We start from the raw sequence: 25,033 nt of genomic DNA on the forward strand, positions 1-25,033 counted from the left end.
ACAGGCAGTCAGCCCTATGCAGCATCCATGATAGAGTTTAGGCGCTTGTGGTTAAGGATCGTCACGCCCGTAAGATCTATATTCAATCACACGTAAAACTAATATACACTGACATATCATCTAAATTGTTCGTAATATTCCATCTCCCTTCTGCGTTGGTTCACCTTCTGGAGAACATCCTCGCTGTAGAGCTCTTCCACCTTCTTTCCACCTAGAAGGACTTCTTTTTCATGGCGGGTGGCCTCCTCCTTGGTCATCAACACTAAGTCTTCCAGCTTGAAAGGAACAACAATTTGTCCTTGCTTCTCCCATTCGGGATCGGGTTTGAATCCCTGGGGTGGACGGTTCCATAGAGTGAGCTGCAGCCGACTTGGAAGACCAGTCACGACACTCTTGCCTCGCCAGATCTCATCGACAAGGTATATAACATCCTCCTTACTCAACGGCAGGCGAAGCCCGATAGGTTGGGTTCCGATCTCCGCTCTAGCAAGACGCTCGAGAGTTACAAGTAACGCAGCGTGGATGGTGTCATAAAGCTTATCTTTGCCCTTTCCACCCATGCTGTAATCTGTCGGATATCCTGAGACGTCACAAATGACATGGTTGGCAACGGTGTATCCGAACACGGCAGGCATAGTTCCAAGCACAGGGAGAATTCTGGAACGGAAATCTGGTAGTACTGATAGTTCATCTACCTGGCCCTTGGTGAACTCTTCCTCGGCTAAGGGCAATAGAGTTGCTTTGCCGGGCCCGGGTTTTTCTGTCGAAAATATCACCGGAATCCCAGAGGTCACGCCCAGGAGCTTGAGCCGTCTCCGAGTACTGCGTGAGAGTCGGTCGTCTGAGCTGACTGAGATATCCGTAATCATGACGCGCGTAGGGTCTGATTTGCATCCGGCGCCCATTGAAGAGATAACGGGAATCGAGTGCGAGTGGCAATAGTGTAGTAGCTCAACCTTGGATTGTATATTATCGATGCAGTCGAGCACGTAGACAGGCTTCTGGCCTTTGTCGGCATCGTCCAAGGACCACGGAGCCAACAAATTATCGGCACCAGATCCGCCAAAGAGCTCATTCCGGCAATCAAACTTAACCCACGGGACAACTTGCTCCAGTCTCTTGCGAATACAGTGCACCTTCGAAGTTCCCACGTCCGCCAACGTGGCGAGCGCATGTCGGTTCAGAGATGAGAGTGTAACTTGATCGAAATCGATCAACCGTATCTTGGATACGCCTGACCGAGCTAGCGAAGCCACAGCATGGGATCCAACACCCCCACACCCAACAACAATTATGAATGAAGAACGGAGTTTGGCAAGGCCCTCATCCTTGAGGAATACGCGGTTACGGGCGAGTTGCTCGAAAATAAGCTCTACATGAGAAAAAGCAACGTTAGCATTTAACTCTTCGCCCGCCACCCATTGAACCCATTGAACGGAGCCAACGCTTACCTTCGTCATAGTCTCCCTCTTGTGCTCTTAGCGCAAGAGCTGCACCACGCTCATCCTCCTTGCTCCAATATGGGTTGGGCGGTGCGGCACCGAATTCATTCAATTCCTCTGCGTGATGCTGCTCGTTAATTTCTGGTATAGAAGCCTTCAATTGCTTCACAGCTTCCCGTCTCCTAAACTTCTGGAAACCAAGAATCGCACCCGCAACAGCAGCTCCGGATAGTACCGCGGTTGCGGCAAGCTGGGCCTGGTGGGAGTTTTGTTGCCGTTGAATCCAAGACGCCATTTTTAGACGGGTAGAGTTGAGCAATTTCTTTTCGCGCTACTCGAGGGGGTTTGATACGCCGGAGACGTTGATCAAGTCATGAGCTGTTCCTCAAAACCTACATACACTTGTTAGAAAGGCAATGTTTTTTTGGACGAGCAATAGTATAGCCATGTCTCAGGATACATGACTATATATAATTGATGAATTAAGCTTACCATTATAAAGCAATCATTAGATCTCGTGGAGTCATAAAACCGTTAAGTTGAGGTTGCTGCCAGAGCTTCCGCAAACTGTGATGACATCGTTGATCACGTGTCGGGCAGCGCAATTTATCCCGCGTGGTTGATAGAGATTCAAGTCCCTCTTCCTCCATAAATCAGCAGGTATGGCTCTCCTCTCATTTTCTCCATCGATCCATCGTGTTGCACTGAGATCATCGTCTAACGTTTGCCAATGCAGGTTCGAGAACTGAACCTTCTGAACCTTCACTACGATCCCAATGACGATACAGCATTCACACTAGAGCTTCTCATGACACCTTGATCAACCGGACAATTCCGACAAATGGACATCATCCTTCGTGCAATATTTGTAGCTGAATGGAAGATGACATTTGCCAAGAGTGGGTGATTGAGTCTGAACAGAGATCTAAGGGATTGGCGGCTGTTTTCTTTTCTTGCGACCTGGACAGCACCGCGTCGCGAAACTGAGTCGCATCTCCTTTTTCCTATACCTACAATTCAGCTTCACGCAAAGTGCGCTGCTGAAGAGTACATTGTTCTGATTCCCGCGTTAACCTCTCGAATTTCAACCCACATGTCAACACCATATTGTTTTATAAGCCGACTTGAATAAATGATATTTTCGCTTGCATTCCCTTCTTTCCCATTCATACTTTTGTCCTTCTTAATCAAGACCTGCCCGGTGATGAGTACGCAGTACCAAAAGCCAAAGTTGTATGATAACCGGCCGCCGAGTGTCTTCTTGCAAAGCACGTCAGCCTGGATATCGATGAGAACCTGAGAGCTAATCTGAGGGCGGTTGCAAGATTGAAGATATTTGTGGATTTCAGTGTTTTGTTGCATAGATTAAAATAGAATATCTCGGCCGGTGGTTGAATGGAACAAAAGGTGATTACTACCTCAAGTAGCCTCAAGTACCAGACACCAGAGCGGCATTGGCTCCTGTGGTAGGAGATACATCGCCGGCTTGTGTATCTAAAGTGTGGACCTGTCAAAAACCCTCAATCCAGCATCTACAACCATGTCATTTCTGACTAGAATCAAGGAAGAAGCAAGCGAGATGAGTTACCGTTGTATTCGGAGTCTCAAACTAGGATCGTCAACCAAGGTTAATCTATGCGGCGCAGTCTAGCCACTTCGAAACCGCCGACTGAGGTTACAAGCAAGCTCAAGCGGGGTTGTTCCTGGCTCCTGGCAAGGAACAAAACGGGCAACCTCGCGATTGGACAAAGAAAGGCGTGCGCTCCTTGGCTTTTCTGACGCCCTCCCTGCTGCAGGCTGTATGTATGTCGATTTCGCCCCAGGTCGACATTAGGTGCAGATTCATGGACCTCAAATTGTAAAGCGACTCGGAAGCTTCAGAGATCTCTTTGCATTTGCAATGTCTCGTCTGAGGTGATGTGGACTCAATCTCGTGCCTGCGACCTGTTATTCGTCATAGTTCTAGACTGTCAAGATTGTGGTGGGCCCTGTAACCTTCAATGCTCCCGCTGGTCAATGGGCTGAAGGAACGGCCGGAAACGGCCATGTCATCGGAATTGCCCACCCGAGATACAACATTATTCCATGCATCTTACGAGGAGCTTCTGATAGGATTTGAAAAAAATCCGAGGTAAATCCATGGGTGGCCCTGGCTACCAGGGATATCGCCTAGAGTGTTTCACAGGGCGACCCTGACTTGTTGCAGTGACGAGTTACACCTAGTCACCGGACCCAACACAAGGTACACCAGATTTCAGAGGGTATAAAACACTTCCAACCCCTGAAACCCATCGAGTTTACCTGTCCATAATTCCAATTCCGAGGGCTCTATAAAGCGACGTATTGTTAGCATCCGAAGTTGCCTAGCCTTGCAGCTTCCACGCGGCGCTGCCGCCACAAGATCTTAGTATTCGCTGGCTCTCCCGATCATTACGACAGCGCGTGCGAATTTGTCGCGGCCTTCTCGACTTTTTTTGTTTCCTATTCCGATATATTTCCACCATTTTGCGTTGGAAGTCTGCGGTAGCGTTTTGAACTGCGCTCGTGGTCGACCGGACCTTCGCCTTATTTGTGAGCAAAAATAGCCTGACATCATCCGACGCGTTTAAACCGAGCCGACAATTGTCAAAATTTACGCCTGTTTTCCAGATTTTACCAACTCCAAGCAGACATGTGCGACTTCCGAACGGCCATTCGGTAAATATAAAGTCTGGCTGGGTTTCCAATTTGCCTGTTGAAACGGCAGACGAGAATTTGTTGCTGATCGGGAGTCGCGGAAACGCTCGGTAGCTGGATCTCGATTTGGCCCAGAACTTCTTCATTTCGACGGAATTTTTGTTCACCACCCTGCAGCAATGCTCACATTCAGGAAGGCGCTTATTATAGCTGCAGTCTTGATCTCCTTGATATTCTTTCTCCGATCCTCCAACTCATATTCTGAGTCTCCAGTGGCCGTGTCGCCTGAGGCGGTAGCCTACGATGTCAGTCACGAAACAGAGCAGCCGTCTGGCCAGTCGCCTAGTCAAGATGCAGGATCTCAACAGCAGCCGCTGAAGCAGCCACCACCACCTCCTAGTGCTTCTTTGCCTGAGCGTTTACGCTACCATTTCCCTTATAACCTAGAGGCGAAGTTCCCTGCGTACATTTGGCAAACGTGGAAGTATACACCGGCTTCTGTGTGGTTCGATCGTGATCTACGAAAACAAGAGGCGAGCTGGACTGATTTAAATCCCAATTTTGTCCACCAAGTTATTCCGGATGACACTGTTCGATATCTTATCAAGTATCTCTATGGCTCCGTCCCTGAGGTGCTCGAAGCGTTCGATGCATTGCCGCTTGCTGTCCTCAAAGCCGACTTTTTCAGGTATCTAGTTCTCCTTGCACGGGGTGGCGTCTATAGCGACATTGACACGACCGCACTAAAACCTGTGTTGGACTGGCTTCCAAACACTCTTGATCTGTCAACTGTTGGCTTCGTCGTCGGTATCGAAGCTGATCCTGATCGGCCTGATTGGGCAGACTGGTACTCGCGTAGAGTCCAATTCTGCCAATGGACCATTCAGTCCAAATCCGGCCATCCAATCTTGATAGACATCGTGTCGTACATTACTCAAGAGACCCTGCGGATGAAAAAAGCGGGAATACTCAAAAAAGGAAAGATGGACAAAACCATTGTTGAATTCACAGGCCCAGCGGCTTGGACAGATGCCGTGTTCCGATACTTCAATGATCCTGAATATTTCAGCATCGAACCCGGGTCCACCCACAATATCACGTACGAGGATTTTACGAACCAGGTTGAGTATCAGAAGGTTGGTGATGTTGTGATTCTGCCGATCACCAGCTTCAGCCCCGGCGTGAACCAAATGAATGCGCAGGGTACGGATGACCCAATGGCTTTTGTGGAACATGATTTCGAAGGTAACTTGTCTCACATACCTGATATTTGCGAATGATTGAAGCTGACAATCCTTTTAGGAACATGGAAAACCGATCCCTCACTTTAGAGAAACGATGTATTAGGCCACTGTGAACAAGTCTTCCCCTTTCAGTGGTAAAGAACGCAAACTCTCGAATACCACCATTAGCTACGACTGCATCTGAAGTGCTCATCGTACCGGAACCAGCTACGCCATGAATTATGATCTAGTTCAGCCTCCGAAGGCTACTAATACTCTTGCTTGATTGCGCAACGATCATCGCTAGTTGGAAACCGCATTAGCCCGTCCACACTTCCTCGAAAATTGCGGCAGAATTCTCAAATTCACATGCAAAGGACAGGGTTTCCCGCACTTAACATAGCCAACACACATTGGTAATATCCATCACACACGGAACAGGATATTCTACCTAGTTGTTGTTCTCTGTTACTGTTGGCCATACCTAGACTCCGTCTATTGACGCAGAGTTACTTCGTCCTTCATAGGTGCGAAACTGAGTTGCAAAAACCATTGCCTCTGGCATGGGCATTTGCAATGATACTATTTCTGGCACATTTGTCTTATGTGTATACGTACTCTTTCGATTCTTGTGTGTGTTTAATAATAGACATAACTGAATGTAATACCATATTTGATAACTGGTCATCTGATAAACGCATTATTTATCCATTAGCAGTGTAGGTCACTATCTACTTAGCTTATCCTAGTATAGGCGTTATGGTTCATTGTAACATTAGGCTGGTCAACCAGTGCTAGGAAGACACGCTCGACATTGGGAGGGGCCGGGACTCCCCGCCGTGCCTGCCTATTTACAGATGGCAGTTGTATCGGCCCGATTTCTAAGGCTAGATATCATTTCCAAGCATCACTGGACAGTTACCAAGCCAATTCCAGTCCCAGTGGCTAGCGCAAAAGTGTTTTAACGCGTCTTAGGACTGATGGGTAGAGCAAGAGGTCTACTTATTGCGCTTGATATGATCTACATTATAAGGTTCGTATTAAGTGTTGGCATATAATGCAAATAGAAAGACACTTAATAGCCACTAGTGGGGTTTTTGGTCGAATGGTATTTTGATATTAAGGGAACAAGTATAAACACTTCATAATTTTTGGTTAATTACCATGCGTGGACTTCAATATTCCACGAGATACTGGTATTAATTAAAGTTACACAATTCATTGACATATATAACCAGTGTAGTAGCCAACTAATTAGGCGACTCTGACATACTGGGGTTCGGATAATATTTCGACAGTAAATAATGAGTAGATTGCGGAAATTCGGAAATGGGCGCCCATGATGCGCATGTGGAGTGTCCCAAACGTGAGAAAGAAAAAAGCCAAATGCCAGCACTTGAGATCAAGAAGCAAGAAGCGTAACGCAGTCGTTATAATGGCCGTCTGGTTTCTCTTGTAAGATGGTGGTTGGAATGGGTAAGTGCACCTCATTCCCAATATTCTGGAAGCGATAATAGTCAAGAAACCAGTTGAGGGAAAATATGTCCAAGAGAAGGACCAAAAAATTAACAAGAATATGCAAAGAGGTAAGGCGTAGACTAATGCGTCGAAAATCCCCAGCCAGCTATCAGTGTATAGAATGCCTGATAGGTGAGAATTGATACCATTAGGTAATGAAGCGGCAAAGGTACTGACGCGAATAAACAGTCGGAGGGACCGAGCCGGACATAGCGTATTGGACCCGAGCCCTTGTGTCTGCTCGAGGCAGGTATAATAGCTGCTTTATGCTCTGGGATCTGAATCGGGCCGAAGCCCGCTAGAGATACAAGCTCGTACAAACCATCCTTAGAGCACCTGGCGCAATATTCACAAGCGTTGGATAGACGGCTAGTGCACCGAAACCAGCGGTTGATCGCCAACCTAGAAATCACTGAACAGGGTTTCATATTTGGATCGCATATCATCGGTATACAAGCTTTGAGACTTCAGGTCAGGATCAGGGTACTCTTCAAAGTTCCCCGTGTCCGCGGGATGGTCGACACGGGGTATAATCGGGCCTTTGATACGGCGATAATAAAGATCATCCCAGTTGATATCCGAAAAGAACGGATGGGATCTTACCCTTGCCGAGCCACCTGATATATGTCCAAGACGCTCAGCTGGGATTGTCTTGCATAATAAAGAAATTATGTTTTGCGCGGCTGGTGACATCGTTTGAGGGAAGCGTATCCTACCCTCGACGATTTGTTCGTAGATGCGCATCGGATTCTGGTCCCAGAAAGGAGGCTGTCCCACCAAAAACTCATATATTAGAATCCCCAAAGCCCACCAATCTACGGCAAGGCCGTGTCCACTATTATGTATCACCTCGGGGGCTAGGTACTCTGGAGTACCACAAAGTGTATATGTTTCACGGTCGCCGATTTGCTTCGCGAAGCCGAAATCAACAAGCTTGATATGCCCATCGGCATCGAGAAGAATATTCTCCGGTTTCAGATCGCGATAGACCACGCCTTCAGCATCATGGAGAAACTCAATCGTCATGGTGATTTCGGCGGCGTAAAATTTCGAGGTGTTTTCATTAAACCGCCGTGCGCGACGCAGGTAGCTGAATATCTCACCACCGGGGCAATAGTCCAGCTCGAGGGATGTCAGCCAACAGCTAAAGGCAACGGTTAATGAGTTCTAGACAAACCAGCATATATAGGCTTTGATTGTCCGAGAAAGATGCGATCAAGGACGTGATAAAAGGATGGCCCGACACATCCGCCAGTGTCCTCCGTTCGTTGCGAACATGTTCGACTTGCTTGAGTTTGATAACTGTGGAATACGAAATTAATATATTAGCCGTGAACCTGGTCATGAAATAGCGCCGAGTCATTCGTACCATCCGCTTTTCTCAGGATTTTTAGCGCGTACACCTTCTCCGGACTCGTTTTCCCATCCCGAAATCTCGCCAGCCATACTCGGGCGAAAGTACCTGCGAAGGAGGATGCCGCCATTAGAAACCCACCACGTCGTAATTAGAAGACAGAACTCACCGGTGCCAAGCGTTTTCAGCAGAACGAAGTCCCTAACGCTGAGCTGGCGCGATGCTATAGTTAACTGCTTTTCCTCCGGCCGCTCGGTGATGACGAAAGGGTTCGGATGTCGCTGTGTCTGTCGTCCGGCAGAGGCTACTGTGCGCTTTTCACTTTCGGGAAATTCATCACGACTTTGACGATCGGAAATAGCCGCGGCCGATGAGCCCTGCACACCACTAGGTGTCGAGGGGTCGACGGTTCCTGAAGCCATTGGGATGGCTCGAGATCATGTCTCGGAGAAATGGTGCGGACCGGCGATGACACAAGTGAGGGTGAACGACAGGATGGCAATTGAGCGAGCGGCGAGTCCACCTATTGAGACACAGGAACAATAGAGAAGGTATCGAAGGCCAACATAACAGATCGAGGGCGATGCGGAACAAAGAACAGAGTTACTGGTACTGCGGGATGAAAGAGGATTTTTGATCGCGGCGCTACGGAGACTCTGACGTTACCGCTGGCGGGGCAGCACCATACAAAAACCACTCCCTGTCAAAACAAAGGATGCAGGCATCACAATTCCCAGGGAGAATACAATATGCGGGATCGAATACTCATGTTAATAACAGGTTCTACCTGATGGTATTTGTGGTCCAAAACACGTGTATACATGTACTAGTACAGAAACTCGTCCTCCGAAAGAGGCTAGAAAGAGTATTTGAGGAACTGCACAGACTAGACCCAGAAGAGTCACTTAGACAGATCGAGAATGGATTCATTCTGGAGTGTCCAATAACGCCGTCATAGCCAGGAATTCTATACAACAGAAGCGTGATAATTGGAGAGATAGATGGATGGGGCGAAGGAGATTAAGCCGTCAAATAAATCGGAAACCAGCCGCGAAACTCCAGCACCTCAACCCGAACTTTTCGAGTTAAGAATAAGACCGACAATTAATCTGCCAGAATTAGTGAGATAACAGTGAATAGTGCGGTACACACGAACCCATATAGCCCAAGAACTTCACCGAAAATTAGAATGAGAATCATGCCAACGTAGACCCTGGATTGCTGCATGTAGGCGCGGACTCCCTAAACTTGCCGTTAGACACTCGGTCTGGTGCGAGTAACTGTGAGCTCTTACAGCGTCTCCAACGATCCCAATTGTGTATCCGGCAGCTACTCCTGCAAGACCGACCGACAATCCTGACGCAAGATGCATGCATGCACTTCACCCGCGGTTAGCATTGATCTGCTACAGCGTAGATTACCCTTCGCATAGGACGTACGCATATAAGCTCATGGCCGAACTTGGGTCAAGGTCGCCAGCGATGAGGACAGCAATGACGAGACCGTAGACGGCGATAATACCGGACATGACGACGGGAATCAAGGACTATCATGATGCGAGATTAACATAGGGACCGACAAGCGTAGTTGCTATAGAAAATGGTTCACTCCTACCTTCATGATTAAGTCAGATCTGAACGTCCCCACGCCAGAAATACCAATTCCAGCCTTCGCCGTTCCATATGCCGCACCCGCCGCTATTTCAGTGAGCCTCTGACATTATGAATATATTCAAGGACCGGAGAACGTACATCCGAAGATCATCTATCGCAGCTTTGTTAGCTTGGGTGGTTGCGACTCAGTTGGGCCACTGGAACACTTACTGCCGAAGCAATTCCTGCCTATTTTTCACAATAACGATCAGAATGAACAATTCTCTAGTGCAGAGTTGAAGTGCATCCGATAACTTACGAATGACAGAAACGGGGCGAACTTGGGTGTAAACTCGCTGACGTCCGCCATGCTGAGTTGTTCTGTTTGGAGAAAAGGGGACGAGGTAGAAAAGAACGGAGCGAGCTGGAGCGCCGCCTCGTAAGTAAAGAACCTCAAAGGACGAGGGAGAAATATATAAAAACGATGAAAGGAAGAGCTGTGGTGTGTCGCGCAAGGGCTCCGTCGACAGCAAGAGAGAAGAGGTGACCCAAGTTGCTTGCGTGGGCCGCCGTACTCCGTATAGCCACCTTCGCCCGTCTGGGTTAAGCCTGACAGACATGTGCCTGTTCGACCCAACGACTGACCTTCATTTCCACCCCCGTGCTGTGCTCTCTTTTCTTCACGCACGGCATTCACGACCACGAATTCCCTCGACGACCACCGCTCCTCCTTCACCCGCAAAAGGATTCTGCGGTCCCCGTCTGGCTTTCCGCTCGCCAGACTCGATCCCCTGATCGGCCAATCGACGCTTCAGGGAAGGATGCTGAGGTTATGAACTGCATAGGCACTGGTCTGCCATTGCGCTCAAGGCTCCTACTTCACTTCGAACCTTAGACTTCACCACCCGGTGCCGCCATTCGCATTTCGAGGCATGAGATATCATTGAAGGACTATTTGTATCCTGCATTTTCCTTCTCAATTTCTTGTTCTTGTCTTTATTACCACCTGCCTTTTCGTTGCTTTTCGATCGACTAGTATCACTTAATTGTTGTGGAGTACCGTTTGTCAACCCCCCTCTTCTCCCCATTCCGCTATCTCCACGAATCCAACGACAACCCGAAACGTCGCTGTACGCTTTTTACGACCGGACTCGATACCCCTCCTTCTCGACCCTGCCTACGATTTCCCACTCTTTTCGCCTTTTTGTCGCACTCCGCGTGTACTATCCGACAACCAAACCAGAGAGATAAGAAAAGAAAAAGAGGGAGGTGACATCCTACAATATGGCCGATATAGGGGGCCAGCAAGGCCGGAACTACCGGCCCTACGGCCATCCGTCTTCTGTCCAGCGTGATGCTGCATTTTCAGAAATTTTTGGCGGAGCACCGCCGCCCGGTCGCTCGCAAACCATGACATCGCAAACGCCCCAGTTCTCCCAAGACCGGGCTCATACCATGTCTTCGCAGGTTCCACGCCCGCAAATGCAAAGGGCTCCTCCGCCACCACAACGCCAAATGCAGAATGGATACCCACCGAATCAACCAAATGGGTACTACCAGGCGTACCCCGGGCAAGCAGCGACCATGACTTCACAATCCGCCCAGGGCGCTCCTCGACCATATCCTGGACGTTTTGCATATCCTCAACCTCAGCGCTTGGATTCAAGACAAGCTCCGGGTCCCCCTTACCAAGATCCAAAGGGGTATAACCGAGCGGTTCCCCAACCGGCTTTGAATTCGGATGCCTACAGGTCAAGATCAATGGCAAGGATGGGAGGTCCATCCACTCATCAGCCCCCAGCGAATAGCTTCAATCATACTTCCGCAACTGCTTTTCGCCAGCAACCATATAACCCGGCTACCCCGATGACTGCCCAAGGACGAGTTGTGCCTGAAAGGCACGGAAACGAACGCGCTATGTCTTTGACTTCGTACTCCGTCGATCGTGAGCCGACTCATACCACGAGGACCGGGCGAGTTATTCCAAATAGGCGACAGCCGTCTGGCCCTGCCCAGCCACCCATTCCCCAAGAGCCAACAGACTACTCTGAGTACGTCAACGGAAGGTCTCGCCCGCCAAGTGACGGGCCACCACCAGTACCGGCACCGGCACCGGCACCGGCAAGGACATTTTCCATGGCATCTACTGCCGTGCCTGATCGAACCATGAGCATGCAAAGTAATCTAACGCACAGGCCGAGCGTTCAAACAACAACGACTCTTGTCTCAAACAATTCGCGTCGCAGCAAGCAGTTTACTGTAAACCCGGCGCTTCTTTCGCGAGTAGCGGATGCATTTCGTGAACATATTGCGCTTAGCGAGAGGCAAAAGAACGGCCTGTCGTATCAGAATGCTTTTTCGGGTGCTGATGCGGTGGATGCTATCGGTGGGATCATTAAGACTACCGATCGAAATCTGTCTCTTCTCCTTGGACGCGCATTGGATGCGCAGAAACTCTTCCACGATGTCACCTATGACCACCGTCTTCGAGACGCTCCTGGTGAAATCTACCAGTTCAAAGAGACACTCGGGGAAGAAGCGCCGAGCTCTGAAGTCAACGGCGTTTTCACCCTATTAACAGAATGTTATTCGCCAACATGTAATCGCGAAAGCTTATGCTATTCAATTGCTTGCCCGAGGCGACTCGAGCAACAGGCGAGGCTTAATATGAACCCGCTCCCAGTTTTGCGGAGTTCTGCTTCTAAGAGTAGTCTTCACGGCGATGATGACGGTGACGATAATCAGAAACTGTGGATTAACATGGTGCCGAAAGAGATCTCGGACAACGTCGATGACAAGGAAAAGAAACGTCAGGAAATCATCTTCGAGATCATGTACACGGAACGAGACTTTGTTAAGGATCTGGAATATTTGCGAGATTTCTGGATGAGACCATTACGCTCTGCCGCCAATTCGCCAATCCCCGAACACAGACGGGAAAAATTCATTCGAACAGTATTTGGCAATTGTTTGGATGTGTTAAAAGTTAATGGCGCACTCTCTGAGGCGCTTAATGCAAGACAAAAGGAAAGCCATGTAGTGAAAACAGTTGGAGACATCTTCTTGCAACATGTGCCACGTTTCGACCCGTTCATCAAATATGGTGCAAATCAATTATACGGCAGATACGAGTTTGAGAAAGAAAAATCGTCCAATCCAGCGTTTGCGAAGTTTGTCGAGGAGACTGAACGTCTCAAAGAGTCTCGGAAATTGGAGCTGAACGGTTATCTCACTAAACCGACCACCCGTCTAGCGAGATACCCTCTTTTGCTTGAGCAGGTTGGGAAGAATACTAAGGAAGGTAGTGCGGATAAGGAAGACATTCCGAACGCCATCAAGATCATCAAAGACTTCTTGTCGCGCGTCAACGCCGAAAGTGGAAGAGCCGAGAATCATTTCAACCTGGTGTCGCTCAACTCTTCTCTGAAGTTCGGCCCCGGCGACTATGTCGATCTGAAGCTGACAGAGGAAAATCGACAAATGTTGACGAAAATGGCGTTCAAGAAAACACCCACGGATACATCGGAAGTTACGGTATATCTTTTCGATCATGCTGTTCTTCTGGTAAGGATCAAGGTCGTGAATAAACGCGAGGAATACCGAGTTTACAGGAAACCTATCCCTCTCGAGCTCCTGGTTATCCCACAAATGGATGAAGTTATTCCCAAACCCGGCATTTCGAAGAGGCCGTCATCAGGTCTGCTCGCAAACAGGGCCGTCGCGGCCCCAGCGGCCGCAAAGGACACGCTTCCGATAACTTTCAGGCATCTTGGTAAAGGCGGATACGAGCAGACGCTCTATGCGTCCTCATCACAACAGCGGAAGAAGTTCTTAGAGCTGGTGGATGAGCAGCAAACAAAGCTTCGAGAGCGCAATAGTAACTTCTACAACAAGAATATCATTTGTGAGAAATTCTTCAATGCAGTGAACAGGGTGAACTGCCTTGTTCCAATTGGTATGTTTTTTTGTCCCCCATTGGAGTATAAACTAACGTGGTGTTCAAGATGGCGGCCGGAAACTTGTCTATGGCACAGACAGTGGCATATATGTGTCTGACCGGAATCCAAGAGACAAGTCTGCGCGGCCAAGAAGAGTCCTAGACGTCAGTCAAGTCACCCAAATTGACACTCTGGAGGAATATCAACTGCTTTTGGTTTTGGCAAACAAGACACTATACTCTTACCCCATGGATGCTCTTGACGTCGGTGAAGGGCAGAACTCAGTAGCCAAGAGACCAAAGAAGATCCAAGGCCACGCAAACTTTTTCAAGTCCGGGATTGGCCTCGGACGCCACTTGGTGTGTTCTGTCAAGACATCGGCATTATCGACCACTATCAAGGTATACGAGCCGATGGACAATTTGGCAAAGGGAAAGAAGAAATCTACCGTCAGCAAGATGTTCCAGAGTGGACAAGACACTTTGAAACCTTTCAAGGTTCGTTTAATACCCAATTCAATAATTATGGTTCTTGGTCTAATTCATTGTTAGGAATTCTACATTCCTGCCGAGTCTTCGTCAATTCATTACCTGCGGTCAACGCTTTGCGTTGGTTGTGCTCGTGGCTTCGAAGTTGTCAGTCTAGAAACAACTGAGACGCAGTCCCTTTTGGACCAAGCAGATACCTCCTTGGATTTCGTCGCGCGCAAGGAGAACGTGAAACCCATCCATATTGAACGCATGAATGGAGAGTTCCTCTTGAACTATAGTGACTTCTCGTTCTTCGTCAACCGCAATGGCTGGCGCGCCCGTGCAGACTGGAAGATCTCCTGGGAAGGTAATCCTAACTCATTTGCACTTTCATTCCCTTACATATTGGCCTTTGAACCGAACTTCATTGAGTTCCGACATATCGACACTAGCGAACTGATCCATATCATGACTGGAAAGAATATCCGCATGCTGCATTCTTCTACACGAGAGGTATGGCCAAATTTCCCCTTATTTCATCTGGTGGTTTACTAATAGGTTCAGATCCTTTACGCCTATGAAGATGATACAGGCGAAGATGTTGTGGCTAGCTTGGATTTCTGGAAGCACAAGCCGCTGCCGCCGCAACATTAGTTCCCATACAGAAATAGCGCCTGCTTTTGACTGCTTTTAGAACGGGATTCCTTCTGCTGCTCATCTCAAGAAGCTTTCTCCCATTTTTCTTGGTCTTCCGCCTATCCGCTTTCTTTCTCTTTGCTTCCTTTTTTTGAGCTGTCTCAAAGATTTTCTAATACCTCGATGTTTATTTGGTCCGTATCAGATCGACTTTGATCTCCAATTGGCCATTTATTTCTTGCTGTGTACAATGAAGCGCAAATACCATATGTTCTTTTCTTATCTGCTTCCTGTCAGTGGCCGCTCTTACTTCTGTGTTCTTGCCCGATTTGACATTCGACTCAATTTTTGTCTTTCTTTTTCCATCACCTTTTCCCGCGCGGGAATTTGTGTATCACGCCTGTTTAACCTGCCACTCGCGCCCATAGCGATTACGTATAGTTAGCTGCAGGGGAAGCTGGCTCTAACCCCGGCCATTCCTCTGAATCGACTGACTTGGTCATCTGCCCTGTGCATCTAATTGTTTCAGGTGGCGAATTCCGTAGTCTCTATACATGTATATACGGTTGTGAATACATGCAGCTCCCTGTCTGAATTGCGTCAAAAGCCCGTCCCCTGGAAACTAAAATCATAGTTGCTCACGAGCTTGGATCTTGTAGGATAAGCGCTAATTTAGAGGATGAGTCTTAGCTGTCTTCGCGTGTGAAGTTAGCTTTATCTAGTTTAGTGAAAGTTGTGCTAAGGAATTTACTCCAAGTTTACATGCTTAGTTCATGGCTAATGAGACAGTTAGTATCCGATTCGGCTTGTCTGCGAAGGCAATTAATTAGGGTGGTAGTCAATTTTGGATGCTCTATCCAGATTGGAGAGACGGGGAGAGAGAATGTATGATTGGAGGAACTATGGAATGCAGTCATAACCTTAAGTTATGATCGAAATAGAATCATAGGAGGCAATTGTCATCTTTGAAGCATTTCTACATATTTACCAAGACTGTCAAGAGAACTAAACAGGGTCTAACCGGGGCGCCTCATGTTAAATGGGGCGATTGGGCAGGTGGGACACCTTAACGTTATCATCCATATGTATATCAGAAGCGCACGTTAAAAGACTCAAGAGCGAGCGAGTGGCGGAACGCTGACAGACGCAAAGCAAGTACGAAGAAAGAAGGAAGTTCTTTTCTTTCTCTGCATTAAGACGAATTCTAAGTACAGAACAAATCAAATCAAAGATTAGGCACCACGACCCGCGCAATGTCTTCCGGAGGGTGATAGTAATGGTGGAAATTCCCGTAGTCTGAAAGCATCCCGTAGCTCTGGTGATCCCCCGGAGTCACGCCGGGGAGCCATGATCGGAAAGGGGAGTTTCCTCGTGATCGTTCTCGCTCGCGCTCACGGAAGAATGGGTGGAGACCTGGTTCTGCGACCTCTGAGGGAAGTTGGTTATTGTGATTGCTGTGGGCTTCGCTACTGCCGGGGGGCCAGTCGACGGGTAATCCGATCGAGTCTAAGAAGTTCGTAAAATCTTCGAAGTGGTGCGTTTCTTCGGGGTAGTATGTTGTTGTTGGAGCTGGTTTATTTGTTAGTTATGGGTTGGGAAAGAATAAAAGGTTGACAAAACATACTTGACTGTGCGGTCGAATAGCTCGGGTGGTTTGCGAAACTATGGGGGAGACCATTCGGGAGTAACAGTTGGGCTGCTTCAAGGACCTCTGGGTCATGCGTAGCATCGTTTATCGTAGAGTCGAGCAGGCCGTTATCTTCTTGTTTCATGTAGGTGCCCTGGTGCATCGGCCATTGGGGAACTTCGGCATCCTCAGGCGATGGTGGGACGGTATCCTGTTGAGCGGAATCCTGGACAGACGAAGTGCGTCGTGGTCGCACCGTTGTCGATGCTCGACGAATTCGCTGCTTTGTGTCGTGGTCTGTTCTGTGCTGGGATTTGGGAGAAGTGTTCTTCGCATTCGGTGGGCTGCTGTCTTCATGGCCGGTGATCCCCATATGTCTCTTGAGGAGATCGCGACGGGAAAATGCCGCCCCGCAGAAGCAGGTATACGGCTTCTCCTTTGTGTCTGGGGATTCACCATCAGTAAATGATTGAGGACATGCCGAGAGGTCAATGTGACTCACGAGTGCGAACGTGACGCTCGAGATGCTCGGTGCGTCGAAAGCTGCGGCCGCAGTGGACGCATGTTCTCGTCTTTGTACCCACGCTCAGGCGACGCGCGCTCTGAGCGGACGGGCTGTGACTGTGAGTAGAAGGCGGCTGGGATAGCATCAAAGACATAGTTGTCGAAGTCGAGACTTGGAGTAGCGGAAGATCGCTCCACTTGGAGTAGAAGTGAAGACGTTGAACAGGATTGGGGGATGAGCAAGAACTCCAACGCAGCGAGAGCAGTGGACTAGTAGAAATAGCATATAGGGACAGCTGAGGAATGGGACTCAGGAATCAGAAAGAGGAGAAGACGCCGGTGAACCCCACATTCGATGATGATAGCAGCAGCAGGGCAGGTCCAGACGCTGTGATTTCTCCAAATCGCCGGCGTATAACTAGCACGGAGTCTCTCGCCTGTCGGACTTGATCCGCTATAACTAACTGCGCTCTCCCCTCTCTGTCAGTCCCCTCCCCCTCCAGGTCCAGACGAATACTAATACCGACTGCCTGACTAACAGTTATCTGGCTGACCCAACTGAACCCCATCACCGGACCCAACTCCCCGGCGCTGATCAGACCCGAGAAACGATCCAAGCGCCCATCCCCGGATTTCAGATTTGGCCCGGAAATGACCGTTCCAGAGGTTGGACCCGGTTGAGGGCCATAAGCCTGCGCTTCGTGAGCTTGGTTGATCCAGCGCCAGCGTCATACTCTACGCGAACTTGCTGGGAGGGCAGCTACAGCGTCAGCTACAGCGTCAGCTACAGCGGCAGCACAAGCTTGAAGCAACAGCGCGGGGGCTTTTCCGAGCCGGAGAATTGCCGTACCCAACTACCTAGTTACCTTACCTGCGCGCGCCCTCTTTCCCTCGTTCCCTTCCAAGGATCCTACAAATGGATTATGGAAATTGCACCGTCGAATAACGTCCATATCCAATTCCCCGGCCGCTTTTCGCCCCAGCCAGGGATTGCATTATCCGCGCCATGACTCGTTCCCACACCAACCATGATTCCGACGATGGGTCCCAACCGTGTCTGCTCGATCGTGATGCCGCAAACGGTGTTTGCTCCCCTGGGCAAGATCAACGGATGAAACAAGGCTAGGTATCGGGATTAGGTGGCGAGAGCCGATGGTTTATGATCTTTCTCCTGTGGTTATCCATATTGGGGGCCGGCCCCAGAGGCTGGGATGGGACCGTTGTTCTCTCCGAAAAGTATATTCGCAGTCGCAGCTGGTCCGCTTAGCCGTTTAGCACCACTCGCATTGTCCAAAGGCGAAGGATCGGTTAACTTGATAAGTGACTGATCGGCTAACAGTCTGGCTTCCCCACTGTGGGACTGGAATACCTATGTGGATCGTGTCATGGGAAGGCGCGACTGTCAGTGTCAGCCAGCTGCGGACCTGGCAGCCCTGCAGCTGCCCGCGTGCCCGCTCCCAGCCCAGCCCAGCCCAGCATCATCATAGCATGATACAATTGCGAATCTGCTGGCTGTCTCTCTCTTTCAATCCGCGGTATTCGCGGACGCTGATTGACCGAAGAGCGCGGAAGCTCGGCAAATAGCGATAATCCTGCGGCCAGATTCCGACTTGGCACGTTTCCTTTCGTCAGGTTACGGACTTGCAGTTCTTGTCAGAAGCTACGGCGAAGCTAAGAGTGCGTGGCTGCGTGCCCCGGGGCCAAAGACACGACCTGCCGCTTTCAAGTTGCTTTGTCGGAGCCGGACCCCTCTCCGACGACTTTTCCCCCTTTGGGAAGTCCAACCAGCGGCTAATGTTCTCCTGATTAGGAATGCCGACGTTTACCCCCAGGCTCTCCGTCGGTGAGCACCGACCCGACATCGCTGCCATGACGCGCCTTCCTTAAGTAATTGATACTACGTCCTCTCGGAATTCTTACAGTCATGCTCGAGCCACCAGAGGATACGAGGGAGTCGAGAGTCGAGACTCGCTCAACAATATCGCTGGCGTAGCTGCTCCGCCGCCCGGCACCGTGCGTTCCACGTGGATTATTTGATTTTCTCGTTTCAACGTTGTTGGCCGTAGGGCGCATAGCGTTGGGGACGGGGTTCTTATCAGTGGATCTTTTTGGGGCTTTTTCCGACTTTGTCGTTCGTACTAGTACTACTACTACTTGGGAGGTATGTATCTTTGCTATCGCCGATAACCCGGCAATCGAACACACTAGCCCATCCTATCGCCGGTTCATGCTATCGCCGATAGGAAGGAGTTTATCGGGCCTTGGTACAGCGTAGACTACTCTTGGAAAAAAGTATATGGTATCATGTAGCGGGTTCATAGCGTAAATATCGTAGGATATAACGAATACCTATTATACAACTTTTTCTAGATATCTAATTGGGTATACATAGCGGAGCATAAATGGGTCTGACATGGCATGACAGTCTAGAACTATTAGTACTACGGCGTAGTACAGGAGTTCTATCCCCAAGTCCCACCACCACCACCACGACCCTGTCGCCTCTGCGCCGACAGCCGCCAATCATCCTCGCCCGCAAACCGATTATGCAGCGGCTGAATCCGCTCGGCCTTCTTCCTCTTCGACAACCGGTCCGTCGGCGCGACCTTGAAGAATGTCGGCGCCGCCTCAACAAGCCACTTCGGCTCGATCCCGGTCGTGCAGTGCATGTACTCCTTCGTCGTGAGGACGAGTGTGTGGTAAATGACGTGCTCAGCGGGCTTGCCAAACATCGCAGAGCTAGGATGCATATAGACAGGCGTACCCTCGACGAGTGTCTTATAGCCCTCGGTGGGGTCCTTGCGTGCTGCATTTCGGAAGAATCCTGTGCAGAGCGCTTGACGGACCTTCATTGTATTACGGCCGCATGAGACGATCTTGTGGTGATAACGCTGCATAATGCCTAGCAGTTGCTGACGGACATCCTGCGCGCGGCGGATCTGGCGGGCTTGAATGAAATTCTCAAAGCACCAGGCGTTATTGAAGTTAGATTTCTTCCAGGCATTGTAGACGTTCAGCAGCGTTAGATGGTCGCCGTGCGGGTCGTGGAACTTGGATTTCTTCTGATCCGCTTGTTGTTGTTTTTCTTTTGGACGATAGAAGACTGACTGGATAGACAACATGGCGACGATGCTGAGGAGTTCGTCGGAGCAGCCTAGGTCGACTGAGGCGATCAGGACCTTGGCAAGGGCAGGTTCCATTGGGAAATCAGCCATTTTGCGACCTAGACGGGTCAAAAGGCCTTCGTCATCGAGCGCTGATAATGCGTACAGCTCTTCGAGCGCAGTAAGCATAGTGTTGGTTGGAGGGGGGTCCATGAAGTCAAAATGTAGTAGGTCGTTAATGCCCATGGCTTTGAGCATGAGAATAGTGTGTGAGAGGTTCTGTCGCTGAATTTCAGGAATCGTAGTCGGTAACATCTCTGATTGATATGCGGCTTCGGTGTATAATCGGAAACATTTTCCAGGGCCGGTTCTTCCAGCACGACCAGCTCGCTGCTTGGCCTGCGCTTGAGAGATAGGAGTCACGACTAGGGAATCCATACCAAGCTTAGGGTCATAGGCGTTTTGCTTCACAAAACCTGGGTCAATAACATAGTAGATATTGTCGATCGTGATCGAGGTTTCGGCAATGTTCGTAGCAATGACAACCTTTCGACCACCTGAAGGGGCAGGGTCGAAGATCCTACTCTGCATTTCACTGGGTAGCGCAGAGTAGACAGGAAGGATGACCAACTCCGGCACGCTCGGCCCTAAAGCTTTCATTCGCTCATACAGGATCTCGCAAGCCGTGTCAATCTCTTCTTGGCCTGTCAAGAATAGAAGCATGTCACCCGGTGGCTCCGTCAGGTGAATCTGCATAACGGTGATAAGAGCTGCATCCAGGTAGTCTGACTCTGGTTCTTTCGAGTACATGATCTCCACAGGATACGTTCGCCCAGGGATAGAGAAGATAGGACAGCCGTAGAAGTACTCTGAGAACTTATCTGCATCCAACGTCGCAGAAGTGACGATAAGCCTTAAATCTGGTCTCCGCTTTAGTGTCTTCTTCAACAATCCAAAAAGAACATCTGTTGCGATTGTGCGCTCGTGGGCCTCGTCAAGCATGATCACTGAATATTTCTTTAAATCCGGATCTAACAAGACTTCTCTCTGTAGCATGCCATCTGTCATGTACTTGATCTTCGTGTCTGGGCTGGTGCAATCTTCGAAACGAATAGTATACCCAACCTCTGCTCCAAGTTTGCAGCCCACCTCCTCGGCCACACGCTTAGCAACTGACATTGCAGCGACACGGCGAGGTTGCGTGCAACCGATAATCCCATTGTTAGCCCAGCCACCCTCGGCCAGGTACTGCGTTAATTGCGTAGTCTTTCCAGATCCCGTGTCTCCGACAACAATCATCAACTGATTCTCGGCCACGGCTTCCAGCAGCTGCTGGCGGAACTTGAACACAGGCAAACTCTCCCGCTGTTGCTTGATCGACATATTCGTCCGTTTTCCGAATGACTGGTTCTTGCCCATGGTAACTCTCTTCCATTCCGGGACAGCTTCATCCGTAGTCGTTTGTTGAGTTGAACGGAGATCCGCCGCAAATTGCCGCTCATTTGCCATAGGGTCTTGCCACTGTGCATTGAGATCCACGTCTGCTGCTCGTTCTGCTGCTTTGTCTTGGGCCTCCTGTTGTCTGAGGTCTCTCCGATCTTTAGCCAGATTTGTTCCGGCCATTGCTGAGCGATTCATAGATCCATCTGGAGCCTTGACAACTCGAATCGGGGACAATTCTAGCGACATCTTCGTCTGGCCTGCCAGGAAAGGAGGTTCTTCATCCTTAACCTCAATGTCGATATCTTCCTCTTCTTCGAAAGTGCCCTCTCCGGTCAGGGTTGCGTGGTACTCTTCGTCAATGTCAGGATAATCAGCTGCCGAGACAGCACCGGACGCGATCAGCTGCTTGATTTCCCACCTCTCTGGCGACGTCATGCGTTTGCGGTTTTTCATCGGCCTGCCGCCGTCCTCCTCGATGATAGGAACGTCTGAACCAAGGTTGCCGTATCTATCGTTTGACGGCATGCCATCCAGCCGTTCCATATTGGCCCCGGATGCAAGGCGCTTCTGAGGAATTAGATCTCGCCCAGTTTCCTGGTCCACCTCCTTCATGGACAGACCGATGCGTGAACCTTGGATACTGATCACTTTGACCTTGACAGGCTGACCACGAGAGACCAAATCAGAAGGGTGGTTGACTCGTACACCCTCTTGCATTGCGGAAACGTGCACCAGTCCATCGACCTTCCCCTTGACCCCTGGTAGATTTACAAACGCGCCAAAGTCCTTCACACCCGTAACTCGCCCATCATAAACCTTGTACAGAACGGGCTGATCATCCAACTCAGCAGGCGGCGCTTTGCGGAAGTAATCATCGTCATCGCGTCGACGACCTCGTCGCTCACTCCGACCATTGCGGTATTCATCGTCTCGAGAACTATACCTTCCCTTCGACCGGCCAAACTCATCAACACCATCTTCATCTCTCTTATTGTAGACGGGGCTGCGTGATCTCGACCTCGATCTCGACCGATATCTGTCTTTTCGCCTTCGCCGGCTATAATCGTCATGTTCCGGACTCCGACTCCGCTTCCTTTTTTCACTGTCAATATTCGGCCGTGACTCTGTCGTCGTTTTCGTCCTTGCCTTCCCCGCCAACCCTTCCAACATCGCAAATGTATCATCCATCGCACTATCCTTCGCATCTCCCTCTTCAGCACCATTCCCATTAGCCTCCGTATAATCCTGCTCCGCCCAACCCCCATCCCGATCCGGCACAGCCAACCCCTTGAAAACCCGCGCCTTCTTCTCCAACGCATTGAACGCATCCATATCATCTCCCGCTCCAGCACCGTCTCCATTTTCATGTGATTTATCCTTATTCCGATTTTTATAACTCGGGTGCATCGTAAGAACCAACCGATCCACACTCTCCATCAAACTCATCGGGAACTCGGCGCCCATGCCCTCGAGCATGCTTTTGAATTCGGCGAACGATGCGCATTTTAGGTGTTGGTCGACGATAAACTCGGCGAGGACTTTGTCGCTTACGCCAAGGTGGTTTTGGAGTTCGTTTGTTATGCGCGAGATGAGAGAGAGGTGTTCGAGGGATTGGAGGTCGTCCATTTTGGCGGGTTACGGCGGAGGGAAAATTATCGTAAGAATATGTGTTTAAAGGTAATGTTATGTGAGAGAGTGTACGAGACACCCCTCGGCTTGAATCGACTCGATGCGATATGAAGATGGGCTGGTTGGTGGAAGTTGAAGGATGAAAGTTCCGATAATGAAGCTGCGCGGAAAATCGTTGTGGCGCGTGTTGGCACTTGTGTCGCGCCACCGATAAGATAAGCAGGCTGCCTCAGCCACATCCTTGAACTACTATACGTGAAAGTTAATTTTTATACTCTGTAGATATGGCTGGTTTTCAGTAGTATGGTGTTACATTAAAAAGAAAGCAATTTGAATGAGTCTTGATAGGCTCCAGACTAGACTAGACTAACCAATAAATATACTTATGTGAATTAATAATAAACATTAGATGAAAACCTAGCTTCGTCTGCCATCCACCTCCTCACTCACACCAGCTTCCATTACTTAAAAGGCCAAAACAATGGCACCAAGAGCCATGACACCGGCGAATGGAGACCCGAATCTGTTGGTGGTAGCAGCACCAGTGAACTCCGGCGCGGAGGGGCTGGTAGTACCGGGCTGCTCAGGCGATGTCCCAGTAGGAACTTCAGGGGTCGTCTCCGGGGGAGTGACCGAGGTGGTCCAAGTGCCAGTCGGCGCAGGAGGAGTAGAAGTCTGCTCTGGAGGAGGGTTCTCGGTGCCAGGAGGGGGAGTCTCAGTGCCAGGAGGGGGGGTCTCAGTGCCAGGAGGAGGAGTCTCAGTGCCAGGAGGGGGAGTCTCAGTGCCAGGAGGGGGAGTCTCAGTGCCAGGAGGGGGAGTCTCAGTGCCAGGAGGGGGAGTCTCGGTGACAGGAGGGGGAGTCTCAGTGCCAGGAGGGGGAGTCTCAGTGCCAGGAGGGGGAGTCTCAGTTTCACAGGGAGTAGTCTCTGGTGGAGGAGTCTCTGTGTCGGTCTCACAGGGAGTAGTTTCTGGTGGAGGGGTCTCGGTGACAGGGGGCGGAGTTTCTGTGTCGGTCTCGCACGGTGTAGTCTCCGGTGGAGGAGTCTCGGTAACAGGAGGCGGAGTTTCTGTATCGGTCTCGCACGGCGTAGTCTCAGGCGGAGGAGTCTCTGTGTCGGTCTCACAGGGAGTAGTTTCCGGTGGAGGGGTCTCGGTGACAGGGGGCGGAGTTTCTGTGTCGGTCTCGCACGGTGTAGTCTCCGGTGGAGGAGTCTCGGTAACAGGAGGCGGAGTGTCTGTATCCGTCTCACAGGGAGTTGATTCGGGAGGAGTCCAAGTAGGGTGAGGAGGCTTTGTCCAGGTCCAGGTAGGGTGAGGGGGCTTCGTCCAAGTGGGATGGGGAGGTTCAGTCTCCGTATCAGTCTCACATGGAGTGGAAGTGGGAGGGGGCCAATGGCCATGGTGGTCATCATCGTCGTCGTCGTCGTCGTCGTCGTGACCACCATGGTCACCACCGTGACCCCATCCGAACTCAGTCTCGGCGTCGTCAGACCCCGGGAACCCAATGCCACGCTCAACCTGGGCTATGGCAGGTGCTGCAAGGGCACCGGTCACAGCACCAAGAGCGGTGGCCAGCATCAAGGTAGGGTTCACCCTCATGATGAGACCTGTTTGAACGAGAGGATGTCAAGAGCTTGCAATGATTATTATCCAAATAAGATATAAACGAAGTCAAATAGCAATTATAGTAAACCAGGTAAACAGGAGGAACGACCGTGGGCTGCAGAGGCTCTTGCTGGGGAACTGGAAAGAAGCTCGCACAGACAACGAGGGTCCCAGAAGTTAGGGCAGGCAGGACGCTCTTTATCATTTCACCCAGGGCTGAAGGGAAAGAATGCCAATGCGTCATTTCCGTCGGCTGCAACGATGCCATTGCC

At 50.1% G+C, this 25,033-nt stretch overlaps 9 protein-coding genes across 9 annotated transcripts; 2 read left to right on the forward strand and 7 right to left on the reverse strand.

Annotated features, from left to right (window-relative positions):
* Positions 1-116: 116 nt before the first annotated feature.
* On the reverse strand, positions 117-1,737 carry APUU_71010A (tRNA threonylcarbamoyladenosine dehydratase; the record flags this gene model as incomplete). Its single annotated transcript, XM_041695947.1, has 2 exons — positions 117-1,372; positions 1,452-1,737. The coding sequence occupies 2 exons, from the start codon at positions 1,735-1,737 to the stop codon at positions 117-119; spliced, it is 1,542 nt and encodes a 513-aa protein (XP_041561626.1).
* Positions 1,738-2,465: 728 nt separating this feature from the next.
* Positions 2,466-2,804, reverse strand: APUU_71011A (uncharacterized protein; the record flags this gene model as incomplete). Its single annotated transcript, XM_041695948.1, has 1 exon — positions 2,466-2,804. The coding sequence occupies one exon, from the start codon at positions 2,802-2,804 to the stop codon at positions 2,466-2,468; it is 339 nt and encodes a 112-aa protein (XP_041561627.1).
* Positions 2,805-4,297: 1,493 nt separating this feature from the next.
* On the forward strand, positions 4,298-5,449 carry OCH1 (glycosyltransferase family 32 protein; the record flags this gene model as incomplete). Its single annotated transcript, XM_041695949.1, has 2 exons — positions 4,298-5,363; positions 5,421-5,449. 2 exons carry the CDS (start codon positions 4,298-4,300, stop codon positions 5,447-5,449), a joined length of 1,095 nt encoding a protein of 364 aa, XP_041561628.1.
* A 1,812-nt stretch (positions 5,450-7,261) lies between these two features.
* PKA2 (cAMP-dependent protein kinase) lies at positions 7,262-8,635 on the reverse strand (the record flags this gene model as incomplete). The annotated part of the gene is made up of 4 exons (XM_041695950.1): positions 7,262-7,981; positions 8,037-8,161; positions 8,229-8,321; positions 8,383-8,635. The coding sequence occupies 4 exons, from the start codon at positions 8,633-8,635 to the stop codon at positions 7,262-7,264; spliced, it is 1,191 nt and encodes a 396-aa protein (XP_041561629.1).
* Positions 8,636-9,279: 644 nt separating this feature from the next.
* On the reverse strand, positions 9,280-10,175 carry VMA11 (V-type proton ATPase proteolipid subunit; the record flags this gene model as incomplete). The annotated part of the gene is made up of 8 exons (XM_041695951.1): positions 9,280-9,322; positions 9,370-9,455; positions 9,508-9,592; positions 9,653-9,759; positions 9,828-9,910; positions 9,965-9,977; positions 10,037-10,054; positions 10,125-10,175. The coding sequence occupies 8 exons, from the start codon at positions 10,173-10,175 to the stop codon at positions 9,280-9,282; spliced, it is 486 nt and encodes a 161-aa protein (XP_041561630.1).
* A 914-nt stretch (positions 10,176-11,089) lies between these two features.
* Positions 11,090-14,867, forward strand: rom2 (putative Rho guanyl nucleotide exchange factor (Rom2); the record flags this gene model as incomplete). The annotated part of the gene is made up of 4 exons (XM_041695952.1): positions 11,090-13,760; positions 13,810-14,240; positions 14,295-14,726; positions 14,778-14,867. 4 exons carry the CDS (start codon positions 11,090-11,092, stop codon positions 14,865-14,867), a joined length of 3,624 nt encoding a protein of 1,207 aa, XP_041561631.1.
* A 1,207-nt stretch (positions 14,868-16,074) lies between these two features.
* On the reverse strand, positions 16,075-17,135 carry APUU_71016A (C2H2-type zinc finger protein; the record flags this gene model as incomplete). The annotated part of the gene is made up of 3 exons (XM_041695953.1): positions 16,075-16,418; positions 16,474-16,920; positions 16,979-17,135. 3 exons carry the CDS (start codon positions 17,133-17,135, stop codon positions 16,075-16,077), a joined length of 948 nt encoding a protein of 315 aa, XP_041561632.1.
* Positions 17,136-19,442: 2,307 nt separating this feature from the next.
* On the reverse strand, positions 19,443-23,153 carry PRP22 (putative RNA helicase-like splicing factor (HRH1); the record flags this gene model as incomplete). Its single annotated transcript, XM_041695954.1, has 1 exon — positions 19,443-23,153. One exon carries the CDS (start codon positions 23,151-23,153, stop codon positions 19,443-19,445), a length of 3,711 nt encoding a protein of 1,236 aa, XP_041561633.1.
* A 468-nt stretch (positions 23,154-23,621) lies between these two features.
* APUU_71018A (uncharacterized protein) lies at positions 23,622-24,755 on the reverse strand (the record flags this gene model as incomplete). Its single annotated transcript, XM_041695955.1, has 1 exon — positions 23,622-24,755. The coding sequence occupies one exon, from the start codon at positions 24,753-24,755 to the stop codon at positions 23,622-23,624; it is 1,134 nt and encodes a 377-aa protein (XP_041561634.1).
* Positions 24,756-25,033: the final 278 nt, after the last annotated feature.

The sequence above is a fragment of the Aspergillus puulaauensis genome, chromosome 7 (genome assembly GCF_016861865.1).
Source record: "Aspergillus puulaauensis MK2 DNA, chromosome 7, nearly complete sequence".
NCBI classification, from domain to species: domain Eukaryota; kingdom Fungi; phylum Ascomycota; class Eurotiomycetes; order Eurotiales; family Aspergillaceae; genus Aspergillus; species Aspergillus puulaauensis.